Raw genomic sequence first — 22,752 nt, forward strand, 5'->3', positions numbered from 1 at the left:
CACCCGACAGGAGCTTTTGGATATCGGTCTGCACTTTTCCAACAATCTTATAACCAATCATCGACTCATCCCGGAGATCTCCAGAACACCCGAGGCAACGCACTCTGCTCGGCCGGGCGGAAGTGCTCACAGGCGGCGCCGAGATCGTAAACAAAGGCGGGGGAAGCGTGGAGGACTAAGAGCTAAGCTAAAGCTAACACCGCACCGGCTCTCTTTACCCAGCATTTTCCTCGCTAATGTGCGGTCATTGGTGAACAAAATGGATGAGATACGACTTCGCATCACCCATAGTAAGAAACTTTTGGACTGCAATGTCATGGTTTTCACTGAAACATGGCTACATAGCGACATACCCAATAATGCTATTGATCTAACAGGATGCTACACGCTCCGAGCAGATAGAACGGCAGATGACTCCGGCAAGACCAGAGGCGGAGGATTGTGCATTTATGTAAACAAAGCTTGGTGTACGAACTCTGACATTGTTGGAAAACACTGCTCACCTAACCTAGAGTTTCTCATGGTTAAGTGTAGACCTTTCTATCTGCCGCGGGAGTTCACTTCCACCATCATAACTGCAGCCTATATTCCCCCGGATGCTAATGCCAAGCTTGCTATGAACGAACTGCATGCGGCCATTAGTAAACAACAGACTGTACACCCGGAAGCTGCATTTATTGTTGTGGGTGATTTTAATCACTCCAACTTAAAGACAGTGCTCCCCAAATTCCATCAGCATGTCTCCTGCCACACTAGAGGAGAAAAAACTTTGGATCATGTTTACACAAACATCGCTGGAGCTTACATCGCGACTCCCCTCCCCCACCTCGGGCAGTCTGATCACCTTTCTTTGTTTCTCACCCCCAAGTATTCACCCCTCATCAACCGTGTGAAGCCATCAGTGAAGACCATCAAAGTGTGGCCAATGGGAGCAGAGTCTGTACTTCAGGACAAGTTTCAACACACGGACTGGAGTATGTTTGCTTCTCAGGCTGCCAGTGGCTCTCACACGGACATTGACATCTATACCACCTCTGTACTGGACTACATCAATACCTCCATTGACAGTGTCACAACAGAGAAACAGATCACAACGTACCCTAATCAGAAGCCATGGATGAACAAGGAAGTGCGGCTCTTGCTGAAAGCCCGCAACACTGCTTTCAGATCAGATGACGCTCAGGCCTACAGCATATCCAGGGCTAACCTGAAGAGGGGCATCAAGAAGGCCAAGCACTGCTACAAGCTAAAGGTAGAGGAGCATTTTTCCAACTCTGACCCCCGGCGCATGTGGCAGGGCATCCAGGTCATCAGTGACTACAAGCCATGCAACTCCACTCCAACGGTCACAGACGTCTCCTTCCTTAACGAGCTAAATGACTTTTATGCTCGCTTTGACAACAACAACAAGGAGACAGCCACCAAGATCACACTCTCAGGAGACCATCAGACCCTCAAACTCACCTCCACAGATGTCTGCACAGCATTGAGCCGGATCAACGCATACAAGGCTGCTGGCCCCGACGGCATTCCTGGACGTGTGCTCAGGACATGTGCAGAGCAGCTCGCAGGGGTCTTCACAGACATTTTCAATCTGTCACTCACCCAAGCAATGGTGCCAACATGCTTTAAGTCCACATCCATTGTGCCAGTGCCGAAACACTCCTCCCCAACGTGTCTGAATGACTACCGCCCCGTAGCACTCACACCCATTGTTATGAAGTGCTTTGAGCGACTGGTCCTGGCACACCTCAAGAACTGCCTCCCACCCACACCGGACCCACACCAATTTGCCTATAGAAGCAATAGAAGCACTGAGGATGCAGTAGGCACAGTACTGCACTTGGTACTCACACACCTGGAAAACAACAACACATATGCACGGATATTGTTTGTTGATTTCAGCTCAGCATTCAACACCGTCATTCCCTCCAAGCTGACCACTAAACTTGGAGACTTGGGTGTTAACACCTCCCTTTGCAGCTGGATTATGGACTTTCTGACCAACAGACCTCAGCATGTTAGGTCAGGCCTCACCTGCTCCACCACCATCACACTCAACACATCTCTACTCCCTCTACACCCATGACTGCAGGCCTGTGCATGGATCCAACTCCATCATCAAGTTTGCTGACGACACCACAGTGATTGGCCTCATCAGAGACAACGATGAGACTGCCTACAGGGAGGAGGTACAGCACCTGGCTGCATGGTGTGCTGACAATAGCCTGCTCCTCAACACCAGCAAGACAAAGGAACTTATTGTGGACTTCAGGAAGAAGAAAAGTGGAACGCATGACCCCATCCACATTAACGGATGGTTGTTGAACGTGTCTCCAGCTTCAAGTTCCTGGGAACCCACATCTTGGAGGACCTGACCTGGACCACCAACACATCCAGCCTAGTCAAGAAGGCTCACCAACGCCTCTTCTTCCTTAGGACACTGAAGAAGAACCACCTGTCTCCAATCATCCAGCGGAACTTCTACCGGTGTGCAATTGAAAGCATCCTGACCAACTGCATCACAGTCTGGTATGGGAACTGCTCAGCTGCTGACCGCAAGGCACTACAGAGGGTGGTGAAAACCGCCCAACGCATCACAGGGACACCACTCCCTGCCATTGAGGACGTCCAGAGAAAACGCTGTTTACGTCGAGCTCGCGGCATTCTTAAGGACTCCTCTCACCCTGACCATAGACTGTTTAACTTACTGCCCTCTGGGAGGCGCTTCAGGAGCCTCCGAACAAGGACAAGCAGACTCAGGAACAGCTTTTTCCCTACAGCTGTTTTCCTACTAAACTCTGCCCAATGATACCCCCCTCACACACCACTACAAACTCTTCACCCCTCCCCATCATTAAAAAAACAAAACAAAAAAAAAACAACCAATCTACACACTGAGTACTATGTACTGTAAATTTTTATTTCTATGCACTTTCAATGTTCATTGCACTAGTGTTTATATATCTTAATTTATAGCTCATTCATATCCATTTTTAATTATTTTCATAGTTTTTGCTCATAGTGTACATACATTTACTGCACAATCCATCTGTATAGTATGTTCATATCACCCATCTGTATATCATACTGATAGTATTTAAAAACTTGTAAATTATGTCCATAGTACTACTGCCTTATCTGTATATTCTGTACATATGTAACATATTGTAGGCACTGTATATCCTGTACCTCTGCTTATTGCACTTCTGGTTAGATGCTAACTGCATTTTGTTGCCCTGTACCTTACATGTGCAATGACAATAAAGTTGAATCTAATCTAATCTAATCTAATATATACAGGTGGAGCTGGGGAAGGTGGAGGTGTCAGTTTGCATTTAAATTTTAGGTCTAAGACAAAAACTCTCAGTTATCTGTGATTGGTGAAACTAAGTGATGATTCATTTGAAAAAAAATAAGACAACATCCATGTTTATGATTGTGTTTATTATTCTTGGAAAAAAATACTTTTAATAAGAGCTACGTGTGAAAACAAAAGAAAATTCAGAGGTTTTGGAAATGGACTACAATTCTGTAAGGCAGATGCTGAAAATCAACATGGAATAAAATGGACAATTTTTATTAATTTCTGGAATATTATGTTGTTGTTGTTTTTGTTTTACTCAATAAATTCCACTCCTCTTGAATGATATCTTCCTTGGTGACATGTTCAAAAGTATATTAAGATATTAATGTACAGTGTTACATGCAGTGCTAAATGTTATTTAGAATCATATACAATGAGAAATGAAAAACCAGAAGAAAGTAAGACACATGGAAAGTGAGTAACATCCACTGAAAATAGCATTTGCTGTGGAGACAGTGAGTCGCAGTGTGACATAATTCAGATCAGTGGATCCCGGAGCTTCTGCCTCAATAGTGAGTGTGACAGCCATCCATGACGCTGTGTCTGAGGGTGTGATCAGTGTGACGCTTCCTTGAGCAATTCCCCCTGTCCCCAGTTTCAGAGAGCTGGGGAAAGACACGTTGAAGCCCTGGTCATTCCGAGCTCTGATAGTGTAGTTGATGCCTGTGGCATTAGAGGCCACTGTAAAGTTGAGACTCAATGGGACTCCGGGGTGTATAATATTCTGTGATTGGGCCTGTGAAGGAACAGTTATGGCAAATATATGCTATTTGTCAAATACAGTAAGAGTTTATATTTTATTATTATTATTTTCATTTTTGTACAAAACTATGGTGTAAAATGAAACGAATTTAGTTTAACAATGGTTGTAAATATATAGTTATCTGTGTTTGCGAACTGAGCTTTTTGACATGTATTTCTCACCGTAATGGTTATTCTAGATCCTTTATGTTGGGTGGGTGACTGCCTCTGGAATCGAGTAGCCGACGACGAATCATTCAACAGCCCTTTCAGCTGCACAATAAACGGCCACTCTGGGATTCTGTCTATGCTGACCAGGAAGTCTGTCGCACCGACAGATTTGGTTGTTCCACTGACAACATCAGATCCTGAAGCTTCAACTAGAAACACGTCAGTCACTGCGACTGAATCTCCTCCAGTCACAGACACATAGAAAGTAGCGTTCCGACCTGATCAGCAATCAGAAAACAGTTATTTGAAATATTAAGCAGTGTTTGTAAGGAAAAAATAATAAAATCTTGAATGCGTGTCATTTGAGGAAGATAGCAATATTATACCAATAAAAGGGCGGGTGAAACTCTGTCCCCACGAGTCTTCGTGACCTCCCTTAAATATCTCCACAAAGTAAAAGTGGATGTCCACAGAACTCTGACCTGTATTTACAATTGAAGGATAATAGAGATAAATATATAGCACACATTGACTTTGCTTTGGCAAACTGAAAGTCAAAATAATTTATAATAATCGACAGCAAGAGGGTTTGCGCTGTATTTTGTCATAGTAGCCAAGAATGTTCCTTCAAATTACATGGCAGGAAAACTTTAAAAGCTGTAACAAATTCTTGCTGGTGTCAATGTCATGCTTTTACTGCAAATAAAACATTTTACATTAAAGGGTTTAACAGTTTTAAAAAGGATTAACAGTTATTTAATTAAAAACGTCATAGTTTTGCAAGCACGGAATTGATGAACGAATATAAAATGTCTTAATTTGTGTTCTGAAGATGAACTGAAGTCTTTAAAAACAACATGCAGGCGAGTAATTGTAGATCATTTTAATTTTTACAAATAGATACAACTATTCCTATAAATTGAAATGACTCATTAAAAAGCTGCCTGGTTCCAAAAAACAAAAACAAAAAAACTAATAGCTAGACAAATGCAGAAATAAAATGTTTACCAAAGACTTTAAGGGTGTAGGAGCTTGTGGAGTTTATACTGATCTTCCATTCCCCTGTCTGTTTAGCAGAGTTGAGTTTAACTCTCCTTAAATTCCCAACAGTCAGTATGCTCCCCAGAGGACCATCTGCCACTGAACAAGACTGAGACATACCTGGAGGAGTGAGGACAATACATTACATTAACATTACACAAAAAAAAAAATTACAGTTTTGGGTGGTGGAATGGTGACCACCAGGGTGGAACCAGCAGAGAGGTGACCATGATGAGGAAGATGGAGGAAATGACCCTGACCACCACAGAAGAGCTGGCAGAGGAGATGACCACGGGAGTGCTGGCTGAACAGGTGATGACCACTAGAGCAGACATGGATCCCTCCCGAGCAGAACGATTATGTCAACAACCACGGTGGACCCAGCAAAACCATAGCAGAGCCAAGGCAGCTGGCAAAAGCCATGGCCCCGTAGTCTTGATTGGGTACTGGAAAAACTCAAAGACAGCCCACTTGGGAGCTCTGGGAGCACTGGACTTGGGCCACCGGACTTGGGACTTCCACAGGGTTGGTACCCTCCTTCTCCTCTCCCACTGTAAAGGAGGATCTGCATGATGACATGATGGCAGAAGTTCCCTCAAAGACCATCCCCAGGCAGGTGCACTTTCTTTTGAGCATTAAGTCCCACAAGATAGAAGATGCACAGGGAGTCATCTGGGTATTGTCCCATATGAGCTAGACGTAAAAACTCATGGGTGTGGTCATCAAGGGAATAGTTCCCTTGGATGAGGAGGAGAATTTTATCCACAGCTAGATCCATTTTAGGTCTGTTCTTCTGTTCTTGTGTTACCGCGTCCCAAACGACTCGAAATAATAATAATAATAAAAAAATATAACAAATCAATCCACTCCCCTGTGCTGAGTGAGAGCGCTTATCTACTGCCTTCTTGTGCTATCACAAACTTCCTATTTCCCACATATGAAGTTGTGATTACGAGCACTTTGCATTCAAGTGATTTGTTTTCGTAAAGAATAAAATGTAATATTCCATTGGTTGATAAACATTCGCCACGCTAGATAGTCAGTTTGATAAGAATCTGGAATTTTGGCCAAATGCATGCTTATTTCACTGTTTATGAATACAATATGCTTCAAATGCCTATATAAAGGCTATATATAAACAGACACCACTTTAATGACAAGGCAAGAAAAAAAAAAAAGAAGAATAAAGAATAGCATTAACAGCAACAATTGTTGTCCCCAACATGTTTAAAGTTTATGGCCCACCTAACTCGGAAACTGGAGTATCAAAATAATCTCAGAGTAGTAAATAATACGACTTCAGAGGCCGTTCGTGTCCAATTTCTAATTAGTATTTACGATAATTTTGATAGCACGTGAAGACAGCATAAAGCGTGCTCCGGCCCGGAACGTAAAGTGTAATGTAAGTGCAGGTCAGCAGGGGAGTGGGAAGGGGGCACAATCACGCTCGGTTCAAGTCAACCGTGCCTAGTGTGAGTACACCCTAAGATAATGAGAGCTGAACAAGACAACTAAAGAAACAAACTCAATACAACTAACAGTCCTAAAAACAGAAAAACACAAACAAAACTTGACAGATACCAACTGAATCACACTAGTTAGCCTATCTGCTGTTCATCTGTTACACAAGTATGAGCGTCCTGGATGATTAAGCACAGAAAAACTGATTTATTTAGCATTCTGATCAGAGATATGCTGGCTCACCTGTAGGGCTGTAGAGGGTAAAGAATAGAGAATCTCCATTGAGATACACTGTCACATTGGACAGAGTTGGATCTAGCACAAAATAATAGTTTTCTGCCTTGGATGAATTTCTCTTTATCTGAAGAACAGTCACCTTCAAGAAACACATTTGTGAAACAATTATTTCCAAGAACAGCACAAAACAGTAACAAAGCATTTAGATTAGGATAAAATTGGTTGCATAATGCAAATTTGTACTTACAGACAGTACATTATAAAAGACATCTATTTATAAAAGTGATGATAGGAGTTGATATATTGAGCTCAAAGCATTGTTAGAACTTACCAGGTCAGCGATGATTACATCCTTAATGACTGAAGTGACCTGAGAAAATGTAGTGTTTGTGATCTCCATAGTCTGTCCACCAGAAACATGGGCCAGGTCGCTGTACAACTGTATGTCTGACAGGGCTATTAATCTCGTTGGCAAGACATCTTTTTCACTATGCAATGAGAAGAAGCTTGTAAGCAGGAAGTTGACCTGCATGGTGGGAGGAAGAGAGAAAATAGTTAAAATGTACACAGAGCTGCATGGGTAGATTAATTACAAGTTGTAGTCCATTACTGATTCCAGACTACATGTGAAAAACTGTAATGTAATGTAATCCATTACATTACACATTTTAGGTAATATAATCTTTAGATTACTTTTGATTACCACCCCCATCACATTGATTTAAATAGAAGAATCTTGTACTAAAATACAAAGAGAAAGAAAAATATTCCAAAAAATATGAAGTGCATTAAACATTGCATTATACCATGATTTCCCAAACTGGGTTTTGTGAAGGAACTGAGAGTTTGAGTTTAATGAAAAAAATTGTGAGAATCAATAAATTATGAATAATTTATTGCCGTTGTGTGAATAACATAATGATGTAATCAAAAAAGTAACTGTAGACTGATTGTGAGCATTTGAAAATGAAATATAGTGTAATTACAAGTATTTAATTTTTGGGTAACATTTTATTTGAAGGTGTCATAATACAGAGTAATTACCTAGTTAAGTACTTAGTGGGTAGCCATTGTACTTATATGAAACAAAATGTACTTACCATGTAACTAAGTTATGGAACAGCCTGTACTTACAGTTTATAATTAGAAACAAAATGTACTTACCATATAAGTAAGTTATGGAACAGCCTGTACTTACAGTTTATAATTATGTAGATGTAATAGGCAGCTACTGTTACACATATGTAACAGACTGAGTCTATTACACAGCTACTTGTACGCTTAAGTACATTCTTGATACACTTTATTTTAAGTAGCTTATGCCTGTAATATTCTGTAATTGTAATGTAATTAGAAAGGTATTACATGTATTTAAGCTGTGTACCGGTGTGTTAAATCAAATTAAGGTGCAGCTGGACAAGGTGTACAGTATAGATACACATGAAGTACACTTAAGTACAATCTTGATACGCTTTATTTTAAGTAGCTTATGCCTGTAATATTATGTAATTGTAATGTAATTAGAAAGGTATTACATGTATTTAAGCTGTGTTCTGGTGGGTTAAATCAAACTAAGGTGCAGCTGGATAAGGTGTACAGTATAGATACACATGAAGTACGCTTAAGTACAATCTTGATACGCTTTATTTTAAGTAGATTATGTCTGTGTACTTACATTTATAATTACGTTGTATAAAGTCTCAACACAAGTAACAATCTTTTGGTTACATAAGTAGCTGTGTAACAGACTCAATCTGTCACATATGTGTATCAGTAGCTGCCTATTACATCTACATAATTACAATCTGTAAGTACAGGCTGTTCCATAACTTAGATACATGGTAAGTACATTTTGTTTCGTGTAAGTACAGCGGCTACTGCTAAGTACTTAACTAGGTAATTACTCTGTATTATGGACACCTTAAAATAAAGTGTTACCCACTTTAAGGTGTCCTTGATATACGTTACATGTACTTACTATTATAATAACAATAAAGGTAACACTTAAGTACCAAAAGTAAATGGTATTATTGTTGTATGTAAAATTTGTAATACCTCTGAAGCAACTTACAATACATTACACATACTGAATACACTGACTAGCTTGTAGTATCTCTGGAATAAAGAGCTTTTAGAATGTTAAAAACATATGGGGGGGGGGGGGGGGGGGTGTATATATGTAACACCCCTACCCACCCCCACAAAAGCAGGATGGTAGTGATCTCACACAGCTCTGACAGTGTGTGCACACATCTGTGTGTAGCATTCATCCACATTTGAAGAGTGGACAGTGAAATATAAGTACAGAGTGATAAGGAAGAAAAAAAAATCAAACCTGCTTTAAAACCCAGCAACTGTAGCTGTGTAACTTTACAACAGCAACACTGCTTTAACAAAAAAGCAAAACAGCAAGACTTATTTGACATCAAAACAAAAATTTGCTGTCTAATCGCTCTCACAGTACTTTGATGTCACACACAGAACAGTCAGTGCAGTGCTGCTTCAAGTCCAACACCTACTGTGTTTTATTAGGAGACACACAACAGTTCTTCTGTGGCTTTATAGGTCATATTTTAACATAATTTAGCAAAATCAGACAATATTGTGTCTAATATATACCACAATATAACTTATTATTATGATTATTTCACTTATTATTTCACAGTTCACTTATTATTGAACTGTTGTAAATAAATATCACATTTGCAACTGGTCAGTGTTCACAAAAATGCTGGGAAATCACTTCATGTAGCCCTAAGAGTGATGAATGATAAACTGTCTGAAAAAAAAGAAAGTCACATTTTAGAGAAGAAGAAAAATCACCCACTGACTTTCAAAGCTGCTACATAGAAACAACTTTCTACTTCCAGGACCTGGATTGAAATGTAGTGGAGTGAAAAGTACAATATTTGTCTTTCAAATGTAGTGAAGTTGAAGTCATAAGTTTCCAGAAAAAAAATTATACTCAAGTAAAGTACAGATACTCAAAAAGTGTACTGAAGTACAATACTCAAGTAAATGTACTTAGTTACTGTCCGACTCTGCCAGCACTCAATGTACACTTTACAATAAGGTTCAATTTGCTAACATTAGTTAATGCATTATGTATCATGAACTAGCAATTAACCATTTTTACGGCGTTTCTTAATCATTATTAATGCATGTTTTATGTATTATTGTTTACTGTTGATTTGCGATACCTAATGCATTAACTTATGTTACCTAAAAAGAAATCTGTTTGTTATAGATATTAAGACGAGTTACATAAGTCAAGAAACAAATCAAGAAATTGAAGCGGACACTCACTGTTGACTGGGTGCTTTCCATCATGGTCTCAACCGTGCTTTTTAATTCTGAGTCCTTTGCTGCAGCATCAGTGAAAACAAAAATGTCTGATGATGGAGGTGCTTGTGTCAGTGTCAACTGTATATCCATGAAACAACAAAACAGACCAAAAGGACAAAAAACAAAACAGAACAAAAACGTCTGAGATTATATTCACTTCATAACTATATTTATATAAAAGGTAAACCTATTAATTGACAATATTTTTTATCTAAACCTTCATAATATTATTTTATAGGTTTTTGTGCATACTAATTTCAGTATGAACTTTAACTAGCTTAATGAATGCTTAAATAATGGTCCAAACACACACACACACACACACCAGGAGTGCTGACAGGCACATATTCGAGAAGTTTCCACCATCAGATGCTAAAAGCAAATTAATATATTCTTTGAATGTGTCTGCATTCCCAGTCCGAATCAGAGGTCCAGAATCTGTCATCAGAAACACACACACATTACAGAGACCAAGAACAGTGCATTTTAAACTAAACTATAAAATGTGCCGGGTCCATGTATCTCACATGTATAAAATTCTGACCTACTATCTGAATGTCACAGCAGAAATCGAGACTCATCAAAACAGGCTGTTTTTCCAATCTTGGTAGAATTTTGGTGAGCACACTGTAGCTTCACTTTTTCTGTTCTCAACTGAACTGAACTGTTGCCTATCTATTAGATTGAATCAGTCTGTTGAGTCTCCTCTCACCTACTGCATAGCACCAACAACTATTCCATATTCATAATCACCAAACTATTTATAGCATCAAACTATGAAGGAAAACCAGCAGTGGGCCTAAAAAAATGTGAAAAGTGCTATATTAAGCAAAATAGATTTACCCCGGTCATTAAATGTGACTAGAACATATTCTGAAGGTTCCTCTGATGTTCCTCTCCTGCTGTCTATGATGCTGAAGCACACCCTCTTGAACACTTCAATGTAATTAAAAAAACTTCCTGTGGTGTCAAACACAAAAGCCATAACTGAAGTCTGAGTGAGGCCCATCAATCTAAAAAGAGAGATCGGGGGAATGAAAAATTTAAGAGTTAGCTCACTCTATTCCTTTTTTTTTAATGAATGAATGAATGAAAAATGTACAGTATGGACATTTTTTCTAAAAAAAAAAAACGTTTATGCTCCTTGAAAGAATCAAAATCATAGAGGTTTTGAAACATCATACCGAAGAAAGGCTACATTGCCTGTGGCCAGTCGGATGTCTTCCAGCAGTTCCATAGTAGCTCTGATGGCCATTTCAGCAGCACGCTTATGAAGGAAACCATGACTTGAGCTGATGTCATCCTTATTGATGCCTCCAGTGGGTTCTCTTGAACTGGTCCTGTCAAACAAGCCGCCGTGGCTACATTTGCCTGACAGACAATTTTTATGGAAATGTTGAAAAAAAAAAGTGTTTTAAGTGTCAGCATCTCTCTACTCTCAGAATCAAACAAATCAAATGTCCAGTTCGGGGAAAAAAAAAAAAATTCTTCATTCTTCAGTATGTCCCGGTTACGTACATAACCCTCGTTCCTTGATGGAGGGAACGGAAACATTATGTCGTGATGACATTAGGGGTTTACTTGGGAGCCCCAATCATCTCTGATATTAAAGGGGTCATATGATGCCATTTTAAAGATCATGAGTTACGTATTTAATGTAACAGAATATGTTCACATACTTTAATGATAAAAAAACACATCAGTTTTCAAATACTGTACATTATTGTAGTTCCTCTATGCCCCGCCTCTCTCAAACGCATAATTTTCTAGGTTTCCAGGTAAAGTGAGCTGTCATGAGAGCGCATCGGAGTGTGGACGGCACGCAGTGACTTGAGCCTGCAGAAAGGTCTGTCCAGGGGCTGAATGAGTGGCAGGATTGTCACGTGAAGTGTACCATGGTGCCATGCCCATCTCGGCACTCGGGAGTGTAACCAGTGCTGAAGTGGTCTCATATGAAGCAATCTGAGCTTCGTGACTGCAGCTGTGGATACCATATGTCCAAGGAGCCTCTGAAAGTTTTTCAGTGGTACCACTGTCCTGCCTCTGAAGGAACTCAGGCAGTTTGCCACTGACTGGGCGCACTCATTAGTGTGACGTGCTGTCATACTCACGAGTCTAACTCCATACAGAGAAAAGAGATTCTCTGCACAGAGGAGAGCTTGTTCTTTTCCCATTTGACCTGAAAGCCCCAACTGGCTGAGTTGCCAGAGCACCAGGTCCCTGTGATAGCACAACTGTTCTTCTGACTGGGCCATGATGAGCTAGTCGTTGAGATAGTTGGGGATCCTGATGCCCACTTCCTGTAATGGGGTAAGGGCACCCTTCGAGACCTTCATAAAGACATTCTTCTTCAACAGTTAGGAACCTAGGTGTGCTGTTTGATAGCAATCTTTCATTTGAAAGCCATGTTTCTAGCATCTGTAAAAGTGCGTTTTTCCATCTCAAAAAAACAGTTTATGGATACCATAGGAATGAATGAGAAGTGCCATAAGCAGAATTTTTTTCGTGGTAAACTTTAAAAATTGTTCAATCCAAAAGTATTGTTTAGTGTAAAACATGTTGAAGATTAACAGATAGACTGTCGATTCATTAAATTATAAGCTTTTTCCTCTAAAAAGCTGTTTATTCAGTGTAATGAAGCCTCTCCTCCATTGACAGCCATTTAAAAAACAGCGTCTGGTCTCCTTTCCCACGTACTGCCAAAGTGGAAGCGGTAAGGCCGGGACACACCAAGCCGACTTCAAAGAATTAGCGGTGACGAAAGCCGACGGTGTTGTCGCCTCGCATCGGCAGCTGACTGCAAACTAACATGTGCATACTGCGCATGCGTGAGAGGAATTAACTGTCTGTTTCAGCAGCTATCAAAAGTAAATATTAGTCGTTCAGGAGAAACCGAAACAAAAATATACAATATAAACGCAGATATACAAAACGGAAACAAAGCAGCGCTTGCTTACCATTTCGAATATCAGTAACGTTGATAACTAATCATTTTAAGCGGCTGATGTTGTTATAAAAACATTCCCGTATTAGAATGATTGGGAAAGATCATGTAACATTTAAACAGCCTTCTGTCTGTACCGCCTTCATTTATGTGCTCGTTTTCATCACTTTCGTTGTAATTCTCAGACACTGACTCGTGCGCTAACTGAACATCCAATCAGAGTTCTCCCTCTCACCGACGGCCCCGACGTGAGCCCGACAAGAGCCGACGAGTGGAACACACCAAACAAACTAGCCCGATCATCATGTGTCCCGGGCCTTTAGCTTTAGCCATTACACTTTTTTGACTAAAGGTTGCAAGCTTGCCTTCTAGTGGCTTTGGCTGTATGCCCAGACATGGAAGACATGCTCGTGGCCTTCATCAAAGAACAGGAAACAACCACAACTAAGAGGACATGGACGGTGCAGCATCTTTAAAAAGACGTGAGAAATCTGCAATTTGGTCTTTTAGAGAAACTGCTCTTTTGGTTGAAGCACACAGGGGAATCGCTGAAAGGGACACTGCTGTTGGCGCCATACCACCAACCAGAACAGCTCTCCGACACACATCAGATGAAAGGCTTTGTGGAGTATAACAGCTTTCATATAATCACTCAGCTCCAAAGAAAAAATCTGAATGAGTGGCTGCACCCTTCGCCTCTTCATACCCATATGCACAGGGAGTGGCTCAGCATGCAAAATCCAGCTGCCAAATTTCATTGGCATTTTCTCTTATAATCAGAGATGATTAGGGCTCCCAAGTAAACCCCTAATGTTGTTACGACAATTCATAGTGACCGACAGATAGGGAAAGTAAATTAAAATTACATATCATATTTGACCTGAACACCAAAACACCTACCAGTGCTAATGCATGAGATACTAAACTTTCTTACCTGCCGGTTTGGTTGAGGAAAACAAGCGGAAATATCCGGATGTTAATATCTTCTGCTTCACTACCTCTGGGACAATGTTGTCACTGCAGTCTTCTCCAACACAGCTTTTACATGTTTTTGTTTTGGGACCTATACACACCAATCATCCATATATATATGGTACAGAAAGTGGTAAATTTACACAATATGTAAAGCATGACATTTTTTATTTGGCATAGGTGGGCAATTGTAAATAAATTAAGTGACTGAGGAACTTAATTTTAAGATGAATACAAAAAACAACTTAAGAAAAGTCTACAGTACCTGCTAGGTTGTCGAGAGGACGTTCAGGTTTGATCAGGGTGCTAAATGGAGCAGTGCTTCCGAGTTCCACCCAGTTACTGTGGCTATAGAAATCCTGCACACATAACACATATATTTGTTACATTGTTCTTAACAGTTTTGGGGGGAAAAATGTGCTCAATTCAGTTCACAGTCCCAGTATGGTCTCCAGAACTAACATACCTGTAAAGTATGACATACTTTACCAAGACTGGAGCGGGCAGACAAATAGTTTCCCTTTTTGATGCTGACTTTCACAGCAGCTATGCCCTGTGTGATGAGGTCGCGTCCATTTTTGAAATCTTCATTATCAAAATGATGAGCAGTACTGAACTGATTTCCATCCACAGCTGCATTGCTGAGGGAAGTCTGAATAATAGCTAGATTAAAAGTGGACAGTTTTAATAGATAAGAATATGAACTTGAGCATGCTCTCTGGACGGTAGTTGCAGTCAGTTTGCTGTTGATCTGGAGGAGTGGAAGAAAAAAATGAGCATTAAAATTTTCAGAAAATTAGTATTTATGAATTCTGTAACCTAGTTTGTAACAGTAAACAAAAGTACCAAGTCAGCAATTTGATCTCATAGTGATCTCACCATGAGCTCCCAGGATAGTCATGATGTGGTCACAATGTGAGGTCACAGTAAGCAAAAAGTGTAAACCATGTCTACACCAGATGTGAGCACTGTGACAAAATACTATAGAACCCATTATAATTAGTGATGCTGTCCAAAAGAAGTCCAATAAAACGTACGTTTTTGTAAGAAAATTACCCGTATTTAAAATGTCATAAACTGTCATACACGCAAGCCGTTCTGAGCGGATGACGTAGGACGTATGCACCTGTAAGACGTGATGAATGCAGAAGCATGGAGGAGAGAGCAAAACAAAACACCTGTCATGAATTAGAAGTACAAAATGAGAAAAAATGTTAGAGGAATTCGATATAAGCCAAGAGGAGACTAGTTTTTCTTTGCTAAAGTAAGGAAGCTTTGTAAACAAATACAGAGGTCTGGCATGAAACTCTAGTTGGCGCAGTCCGATAGGTCTAACTCAATCTGACCTAATGACATCATTATCACATGGCACAGCTGACTGGTTTTCTCCTGTATCCCGGAACAGCTTGTCTGTACGAAAGTTAGCACAAGCTAACAGTTTATAATGTTTTAAATATGGATATTTTTCTTACAAAAATGCATCGATTCGCTAGACGAGCGAGGCCTTTATTCAAACCCCGGAACCATGTGAGGCGCTTTTTATTATGGATGGATGCACTTTATTGGACTTCTTTTGAACTGCTGAACAAAAACACCTACCCATTGCCATTTTAAAGCTTGGAAGAGCCAGGACATTTAAAAAACAAACTCAGATTGGATTTGTCTGAAAGAAGAAAGTCATATACACCTAGGATGCCTTGAGTTAGAGCCCTGCATTTCAGCCCGGGCCGGGCTTAATTTTTTTTAAGCCCCTAGGGCCAGGCTTCGGGACAGTTTTCACGTCATAGTTCAGACGCAAGCAGGGCCTCGGGCCTGTTTTAGGCTCCTCCTTATTTTTTTATATTTTAGACATCCATCAATTAGTGATGAAAAAAATTACCGCGCTGGTGGAAACAACACGAGACCGTGCTCCCACGACTGTCAAGAGTGGCTCGACTGTGTTTAGTGTGCATAGTGTTTAGCAAAGTGCATGCTGTCAGCACAGCTGAAAAGTTCTGCGTTCAAATGCACACAATAGGCTAAAGCTTACCGCAAAGCCACAGCAAAAGTAATTACCATGAATGTGTCAGGGGGAAATAGTAAGGGGATATGTGAATTATTTAATAATAAACTATTGTTTTCTGAATCCATGTCGCAAGGATGAAGCTGTCGATCCTGAATCGCCATCTCCCCATTAGATGCACCTTTAAAGAGAAGTGCATCTTTGCAGATTATGATTGTGATTATAATGAAAGAATTTTGTTTTTGATTTGTTTTATTTCGTTAAGTAGTATTTAAAGCTTTCTATAGATATATTTGTCATGTCTGTGAGGCACGTATTCACTGAGTTTCGGTTAATTTTTCTGAAGTGCTCCTGTTCAAGACCGAGACAGCAGAAAGTGCATGTAAAAGCACTACGGTTTGTTAATATTGTGAGTACACACAAATAAAAGTAGACCCTTTACAGTTCCAAATGATGTATTACTCTTACCTTTATGAACAAAAATTATGGCATAGGTATTTTAAGTTATTTCCACTGAAAAAAATGCAAGTGATTGCACTGGCGCCTCCATGTCCTGCAAAGCGCACTTAAGCTTCCACTCTCCACACAAACCATTGGATATAGCGCAAATTTATCTACTGTATGTTTAACGTTTAAACATTGTTATATGCTTGACCTGCTTTATATCTATAGATTTTATTTTAGGCAATTCGAGATGATTTGAGAAGGCTAAATTGATCAAACACTGGCTATAATCAGCTCACTGTCTGCCGCTGGCCGCTTGGTCGTTACTTTAAAAAACAAAAACTTATATTTAACGAGCAAAAAATACTCCAAGCGTTTTTTTCTAAATTAACTTAAAGGTAGGGTATGAAATCTTTCAAAAACGCTTTAGAAAACTGAATCTGGGCCGAGTACCAAAATAAACTTGTAGCCAATCAGCAGTAAGGGGCGTGTCTACTCATGATGTGGAGGAGAGAGCGTTCAGTGCACAGGACTGACGCCGTGCCGCAACAGCTAATGTCTGCCTGGATGCGATAAAGAGACCGTTGAAAATCATTTTAAATTTGTGTCAGCACATCATAAATAGAATGTGGCAGCAGTTTTCTGTCGGAGATTTGTCGCGCCGCTCGCATCCGGTGTAGACACAGTGTAACATTGGTTTTGCTTTGTTTCACAGAACTAATCGTTGCCTGGGTTGAGTAGGCTGTGTATGTGTAGGGCGGAGCTATCAAAATAGGGCCGAGAACATTTTGAGGCAGGGGCGTGTTTGTTTTGGTGATTTAAAATATCAACATTGGCTACCAGAAATCACTTACCCTACCTTTGATAAAAAACGAAACAAAATATAATCACTTTGCCATTACATACAAAACAGAACTATTTTAACAGCTGAAACAGTAGTATTTACTACTATAAGCTGTTTTGGGAGAAGGGTAAAAAAGACGAGCGGTCTCTTTCAGACCGCTCGTTAAAGTCATCAAACCAATACACAAACAGATACAAGTGTGGCCGGAAGGGTCGTCAGAGGCACTTCAAGACTGTTTTGACACCACTGACTGGAATATGTTTAAACAGGCTGCCACACACAACAACACTACATACCTCCAAGAGTACTCAGAGACTGTCACTGCCTACATCACCAAGTGCACTGATGATGTAACGGTCAAAAAGTCTATTACTGTCAGGGCCAACCAGAAGCCGTGGCTGACAGGGGAGGTCTACAGACTTCTGAAGGCTCGGAACGCTGCCTTTAGAGCTGGAGATGAGGAGGGCTTGAAGACAGCTAGGGCCAACCTTTCACGCAGCATCAGAGAGGCCAAGAGACAGTACTCCAGGAGGATAGCGCATCGTTTCAGCGACAGCAGAGACTCTCGGAGCCTGTGGCAGGGGATACAGACCATTACGGACTACAAGCCCCCACCACAGACCTGTGACAGCACCATCCCCCTGCTGAATGAGCTGAATGCCTTCTTTGCTCAGTTTGAGGCACATAACAGCACCACTGCACAGAAGACTCCACCTCCTCCCAGCGACTGTCCCCGGACAGTGTGAAGAGATCCCTCAGCAGGATCAATGCACGCAAAGCTCCGGGTCCTGACAACATTCCTGGGCATGTACTGAGAGACTGTGCAGTGGAACTCACTGATGTCTTCACAGACATTTTCAACATCTCGCTAAATCAGGCCGTTGTCCCCACATGCTTCAAAGCTACCACCATCATTCCAGTCCCGAAGAAGTTATCTCCATCCTGCTTCAATGACTACCGTCCAATAGCACTCACTCCCATCCTCATGAAGTGCTTTGAACGGCTAGTCATGCACCACATCAAGTCTATCCTCCCCCCCTCCCTGGACCCCTTCCAGTTTGCATATAGGTCCAACCGCTCGACCGATGATGCCATCGCCACTGCCCTCCACCCAGCCCTCACACATCTGGACAAAAAAGACTCATATGTCCGGATGCTGTTCATAGACTTCAGTTCAGCATTTAACACAATCATCCCTCAACAGCTCACTCACAAATTGATCCAGCTGGGGCTCAACACCTCTCTGTGCAACTGGCTGTTGGACTTCCTGACAGGGAGACTTCAGGCAATACGGGTCAGCATTAACACATCCAGCACCATCACACTGAACACTGGGGCCCCCCAAGGATGTGTGCGGAGCCCCCTCCTCTTCACTCTGCTGACCCACGACTGCACACCGTTACACAACTCCAACTCCGTCACTTCAACGCATAGTGAGAGCAGCTGAGAAGATCGTTGGTGTCACTCTCCCCTCCCTCCAGGACATTTACAGTACCCGTCTCACCCGCAAAGCCCTCTGCATTGCAGGTGATCCAACCCACCCGACACACAGCCCTGATGGCAGCAGACTGCGGAGTCTCTAGGCGAGGACCAGCAGACTGAAGGACAGCTTCATACATCAGGCTGTCAGGAAGCTGAACTCCCTCCTGTCCCCCCCCCCCCCCCCCCCCCCCCCTCTTTTACCCCATGCAACACTGAACTCTGATACTACGACCCCACTTTATCTATCTCCTTTTTTTATTTTTCTAAAATGTCCTCAGACTGATAAGCTCCTCTTGCACTACACATATATCTGCACAGTTTTGTTTTATTTAACTGGTTTGCACTCTATCTGCCATGTGCCTTATGCCACTTTATCTATCTCTTTCTTTATTTTTCTACAATGTCCTCATTTGTATATCTGTATAGTTGTATGTACATATGTTTAAACTGTATTTATCTGTATTTGAACGTCTACTGTCAGTGTTTAATGTTAACTGTATGCACCAAGGGTCTGAGAGTAACGCAATTTCAATTCTCTGTATGTATGTGCTGTACATGTGGAAGAATTGACAATAAAGCAGACTTGACTTGACTTGAATTTGTAATATGAAGTTCCCAAATAAATAAATAAATAAATAAAACAATTAATTTGTTTCTATCTATCTATCAAAATTTTACATCTTACAGGTAGTGTAAAGTCTTTGCCCCGGGCAGTAGCTACGTCACGACACACTTCCGCCATCTTTCGGAGGAAAGCTGCCTCAGTGATTTGATGATGGGTGAGGGATCCAGCGGCAGGGAAGATTTTGAATGCTGCAGCCTGAGGGGACTGAAATGGAGCCCCCTGGAGGAGAAATATGGCCACTACAACCAGTGAAACCATGACTGTTCACGACAACTGTGAGAAAATTAATAATGGGAATTAATTCATTGTGTATGAAATTTTAATGAAATATATCATTATCCTACTTTTCCTCTTTTATTATCTATAATAAAACCCTTGTGAATAGTGTCTCAAGTCCTCTTAGGTTTCTCTCTATTGCAATGTTTCCATTCATTGTGTTTAATTGTGTTTGCATATATATGCTGCTGTCTAAATAACAAGCTGTCTCATCAGAACAATAAATATTTAAAGTGAAAGTGATGGCCCCAACAACACACATATTGGATTTTTCCCTTATGACTCCAATTTCAGGTCATAATGAATCTCAGATTTAACAAAAATAAATCACCACAAACATTTGTGATTTTTTTCTTTCATGAAAAACAAAATTACATTTTAATAGTATACTCCATAGCTATACAGAATATAACAGTATTTTTCAGTGTAATGAAAGTGTATGAGAACTTTTTTTTTGTTTCACAAAAGAAAGTCATACAGATTTTAATGACATGAGAGTGAGTAAGGTAACAGAATTTTAATTTTTAATGCTAACAGAGTACATCTGGTTGAGAGAAAGTGTAACAGCTGTCAAGTGAGAAGACATAATACATAAAATACAAAATGTATTTTAGTAATTGAGTGGTACATTTCTATATTTCTATGAATTTCTTTAGATTGCATTACCTTGCTGTAGACTTTGCTTGAGTACAATGTATTTGCAGGCTCCGTTTGTATATATACATACATATCCTTTTACATTGGAAGTCACATTAATGTCACAGGCAACTAGGTGATTGCATAAATGATAAGCCTTAAACACATCCTGTTTCCATTTTAAACATCATTAGACTATATGCTTTTCAAAAAAATAAAATAAATAAATCACCTACATGCCATATCTACAAAATGAATACACCCAGACTGTTTATGATATTCAACCCCCTAAATAAAAAGTGATGAACATGAATTAGACCAAAAAGGGAGCGAAAATGAAAGTAACCCATCCTTTGCATAATCTCCACCTTATGTAAATAGATAAAGTTTGAGATATAATGAAGACTGATTTCAACACCCACACCCTGCTGTTCAAAAGAAGGATCCCAGTCCTTTTTTGGTGCTGGAACAACATTTTTGACAACCAGTCAGGTGTGAGGGCTGTTAGAGATGTTAGAGTTAGGTTTAGGAATGGGTTATGGAATTAATCGCTCTTTAGTTAGGTTATGTAAAGGTTTGGGTTATAACATGACCAAAACATGCTGACACAGGAGAATCAGGATGTGCCAGTCAGTCCTTAAAAAAATAAATTAATAAAAAAGTTTAAATACCAAATAAGAATGCAACTTCGCCTGGAAAGAACTTTGACTTTCCCCACCATCTGCTTGTTTTAGAAAGGTTCAGTGAAAAAATTATAAAAAACCTTTTAATGGTCTGATGGTCCCTTATTTTTTAAGAAAATGGTGCCATATAGGAAATGGGTAAGTAATTATAGGTTAAATGTGTGAAGAAAAACAGATTGATTAGGATTTATATTTATTGTTTTTGAATAACAAAAGTGCTACTAAGTGTATCAAGTAATTAATTTTATGTTTAATCCACCAATGTGTATTATTAATTAACAAGTGTTGTTAATTAAGAACGATCTCAAAGTAAAAAGAGGCACTAAAGTCTGATTTTGTGGTGGCTGTCCCTAGTGAAAAATAAATATAAATTTGAAATACATTTATTTTATGCTAAGCATACTACAAATACATTTTATATTTATGTACTTAATAAAATGTCCTGCAGTTGTACTTTTAATATACTAAACTAATATAGTAAAACATCTGTGTGTTGAATCACCCAATAATAAAATGTGACATTCTGTAGTTTTGCCTCATATTCATCTTTTAATCATTTGTAAATGTCTTGACTCCACAGCCAAAAGAGTAATTTTGTCTTTACTGTTCCAATACTTATGGAGGGCATTGTATATGTGAACCAATGATTCAAAGCAAAGCCACTAGAAGGAGTGAGGACTCAAATGCAGAGTGTGTTACCAGATTTATTAGACAAATTTGCAGACAAGACGAGAGAAAGTGAGGAGGGGAGTGAACACAGCTCAAACAATAGGCAGGAGATGACTAGTAGTAAGGCAGGCTGAGAGAGGGGCCGTAGGGTCCAGCCCTGGATAACCGTTGGCCAGAGAGGAGAAGGGACTGTGCAGGAGATGACCGGAGGTGGCAGCGGTGGCCTGACAGGAACACGAAGCTCAACCACTCCTCACTTGTGATCTCTCTTGGCAATGCACTAGCTTGGCTGCGTGGCAGACCCAGGGAGAAGACCGGTAGCTCAGCCTGCAGGACAGGATGGGACTGGACTGGACAGGACTGAAGACAGACAAGTGACTGGAACAAAACTCAACAAGTAAATACTCAACAAACTCTAGAAATATGGCACATAGTCTTAAGAGTTTGTACTTGACTAACTGGGGCCCAGGTCAGGAAGCAGACAGACTGGCTAAACCGACCGTCTACTAGCCACCCTACATCACAGAAGTCAGTTCATTCTCAGCACATAGAGACTACTTCACCCAGATATCACACTATAAAGACTGTGTCTGTTCCCCGAACTAGAAAATACAGAAAACGTCCAAACCAAAGTAAGAGTAATAATTTAATTGATGTTCAACAAATAAAAAATGTTTACAATACAGAGAAACAATTGATAAAGCTTGGCTTATTGAATATCAGGTCCCTTTCTACAAAAGCACTTTTTGTAAATTATTTGATCAATGATAATAATCTAGATTTGTTCTGTTTGACAGAAACATGGCTAAAAC

General features: G+C 40.2%; 1 protein-coding gene across 1 annotated transcript; it reads right to left on the minus strand.

Moving 5' to 3' along the window:
• Positions 1 to 3,428: 3,428 nt before the first annotated feature.
• LOC306873179 (von Willebrand factor A domain-containing protein 7-like) lies at positions 3,429 to 20,931 on the minus strand. The gene is made up of 15 exons (XM_079422280.1): positions 20,619 to 20,931; positions 19,737 to 19,949; positions 14,746 to 15,030; positions 14,545 to 14,638; positions 14,242 to 14,370; positions 11,548 to 11,734; positions 11,207 to 11,376; positions 10,689 to 10,801; positions 10,325 to 10,441; positions 7,350 to 7,544; positions 7,025 to 7,157; positions 5,288 to 5,440; positions 4,666 to 4,761; positions 4,292 to 4,557; positions 3,429 to 4,103 (listed from the first exon to the last, which is right to left on the minus strand). Exons 2-15 carry the CDS (start codon positions 19,932 to 19,934, stop codon positions 3,732 to 3,734), a joined length of 2,508 nt encoding a protein of 835 aa, XP_079278406.1. The 5' UTR covers positions 19,935 to 19,949; positions 20,619 to 20,931; the 3' UTR covers positions 3,429 to 3,731.
• Between the last annotated feature and the right edge of the window lie 1,821 nt (positions 20,932 to 22,752).

This window comes from Barbus barbus, assembly GCF_936440315.1.
Source record: "Barbus barbus genome assembly, chromosome: 7".
In the NCBI taxonomy this organism is placed as follows: domain Eukaryota; kingdom Metazoa; phylum Chordata; class Actinopteri; order Cypriniformes; family Cyprinidae; genus Barbus; species Barbus barbus.

Excerpts from the sequence above, each read along its gene's own strand:
- LOC306873179 (XM_079422280.1), bottom strand. The coding sequence starts at position 19,934 with ATGGTTTCACTGGTTGTAGTGGCCATATTTCTCCTCCAGGGGGCTCCA. Across the intron at positions 11,377-11,547 it reads GGCAATGTAGCCTTTCTTCG|ATTGATGGGCCTCACTCAGA; the intron begins GTATGATGTTTC and ends CTCTCTTTTTAG. Across the intron at positions 7,545-10,324 it reads TGGAAAGCACCCAGTCAACA|GTCAACTTCCTGCTTACAAG; the intron begins GTGAGTGTCCGC and ends CCCACCATGCAG.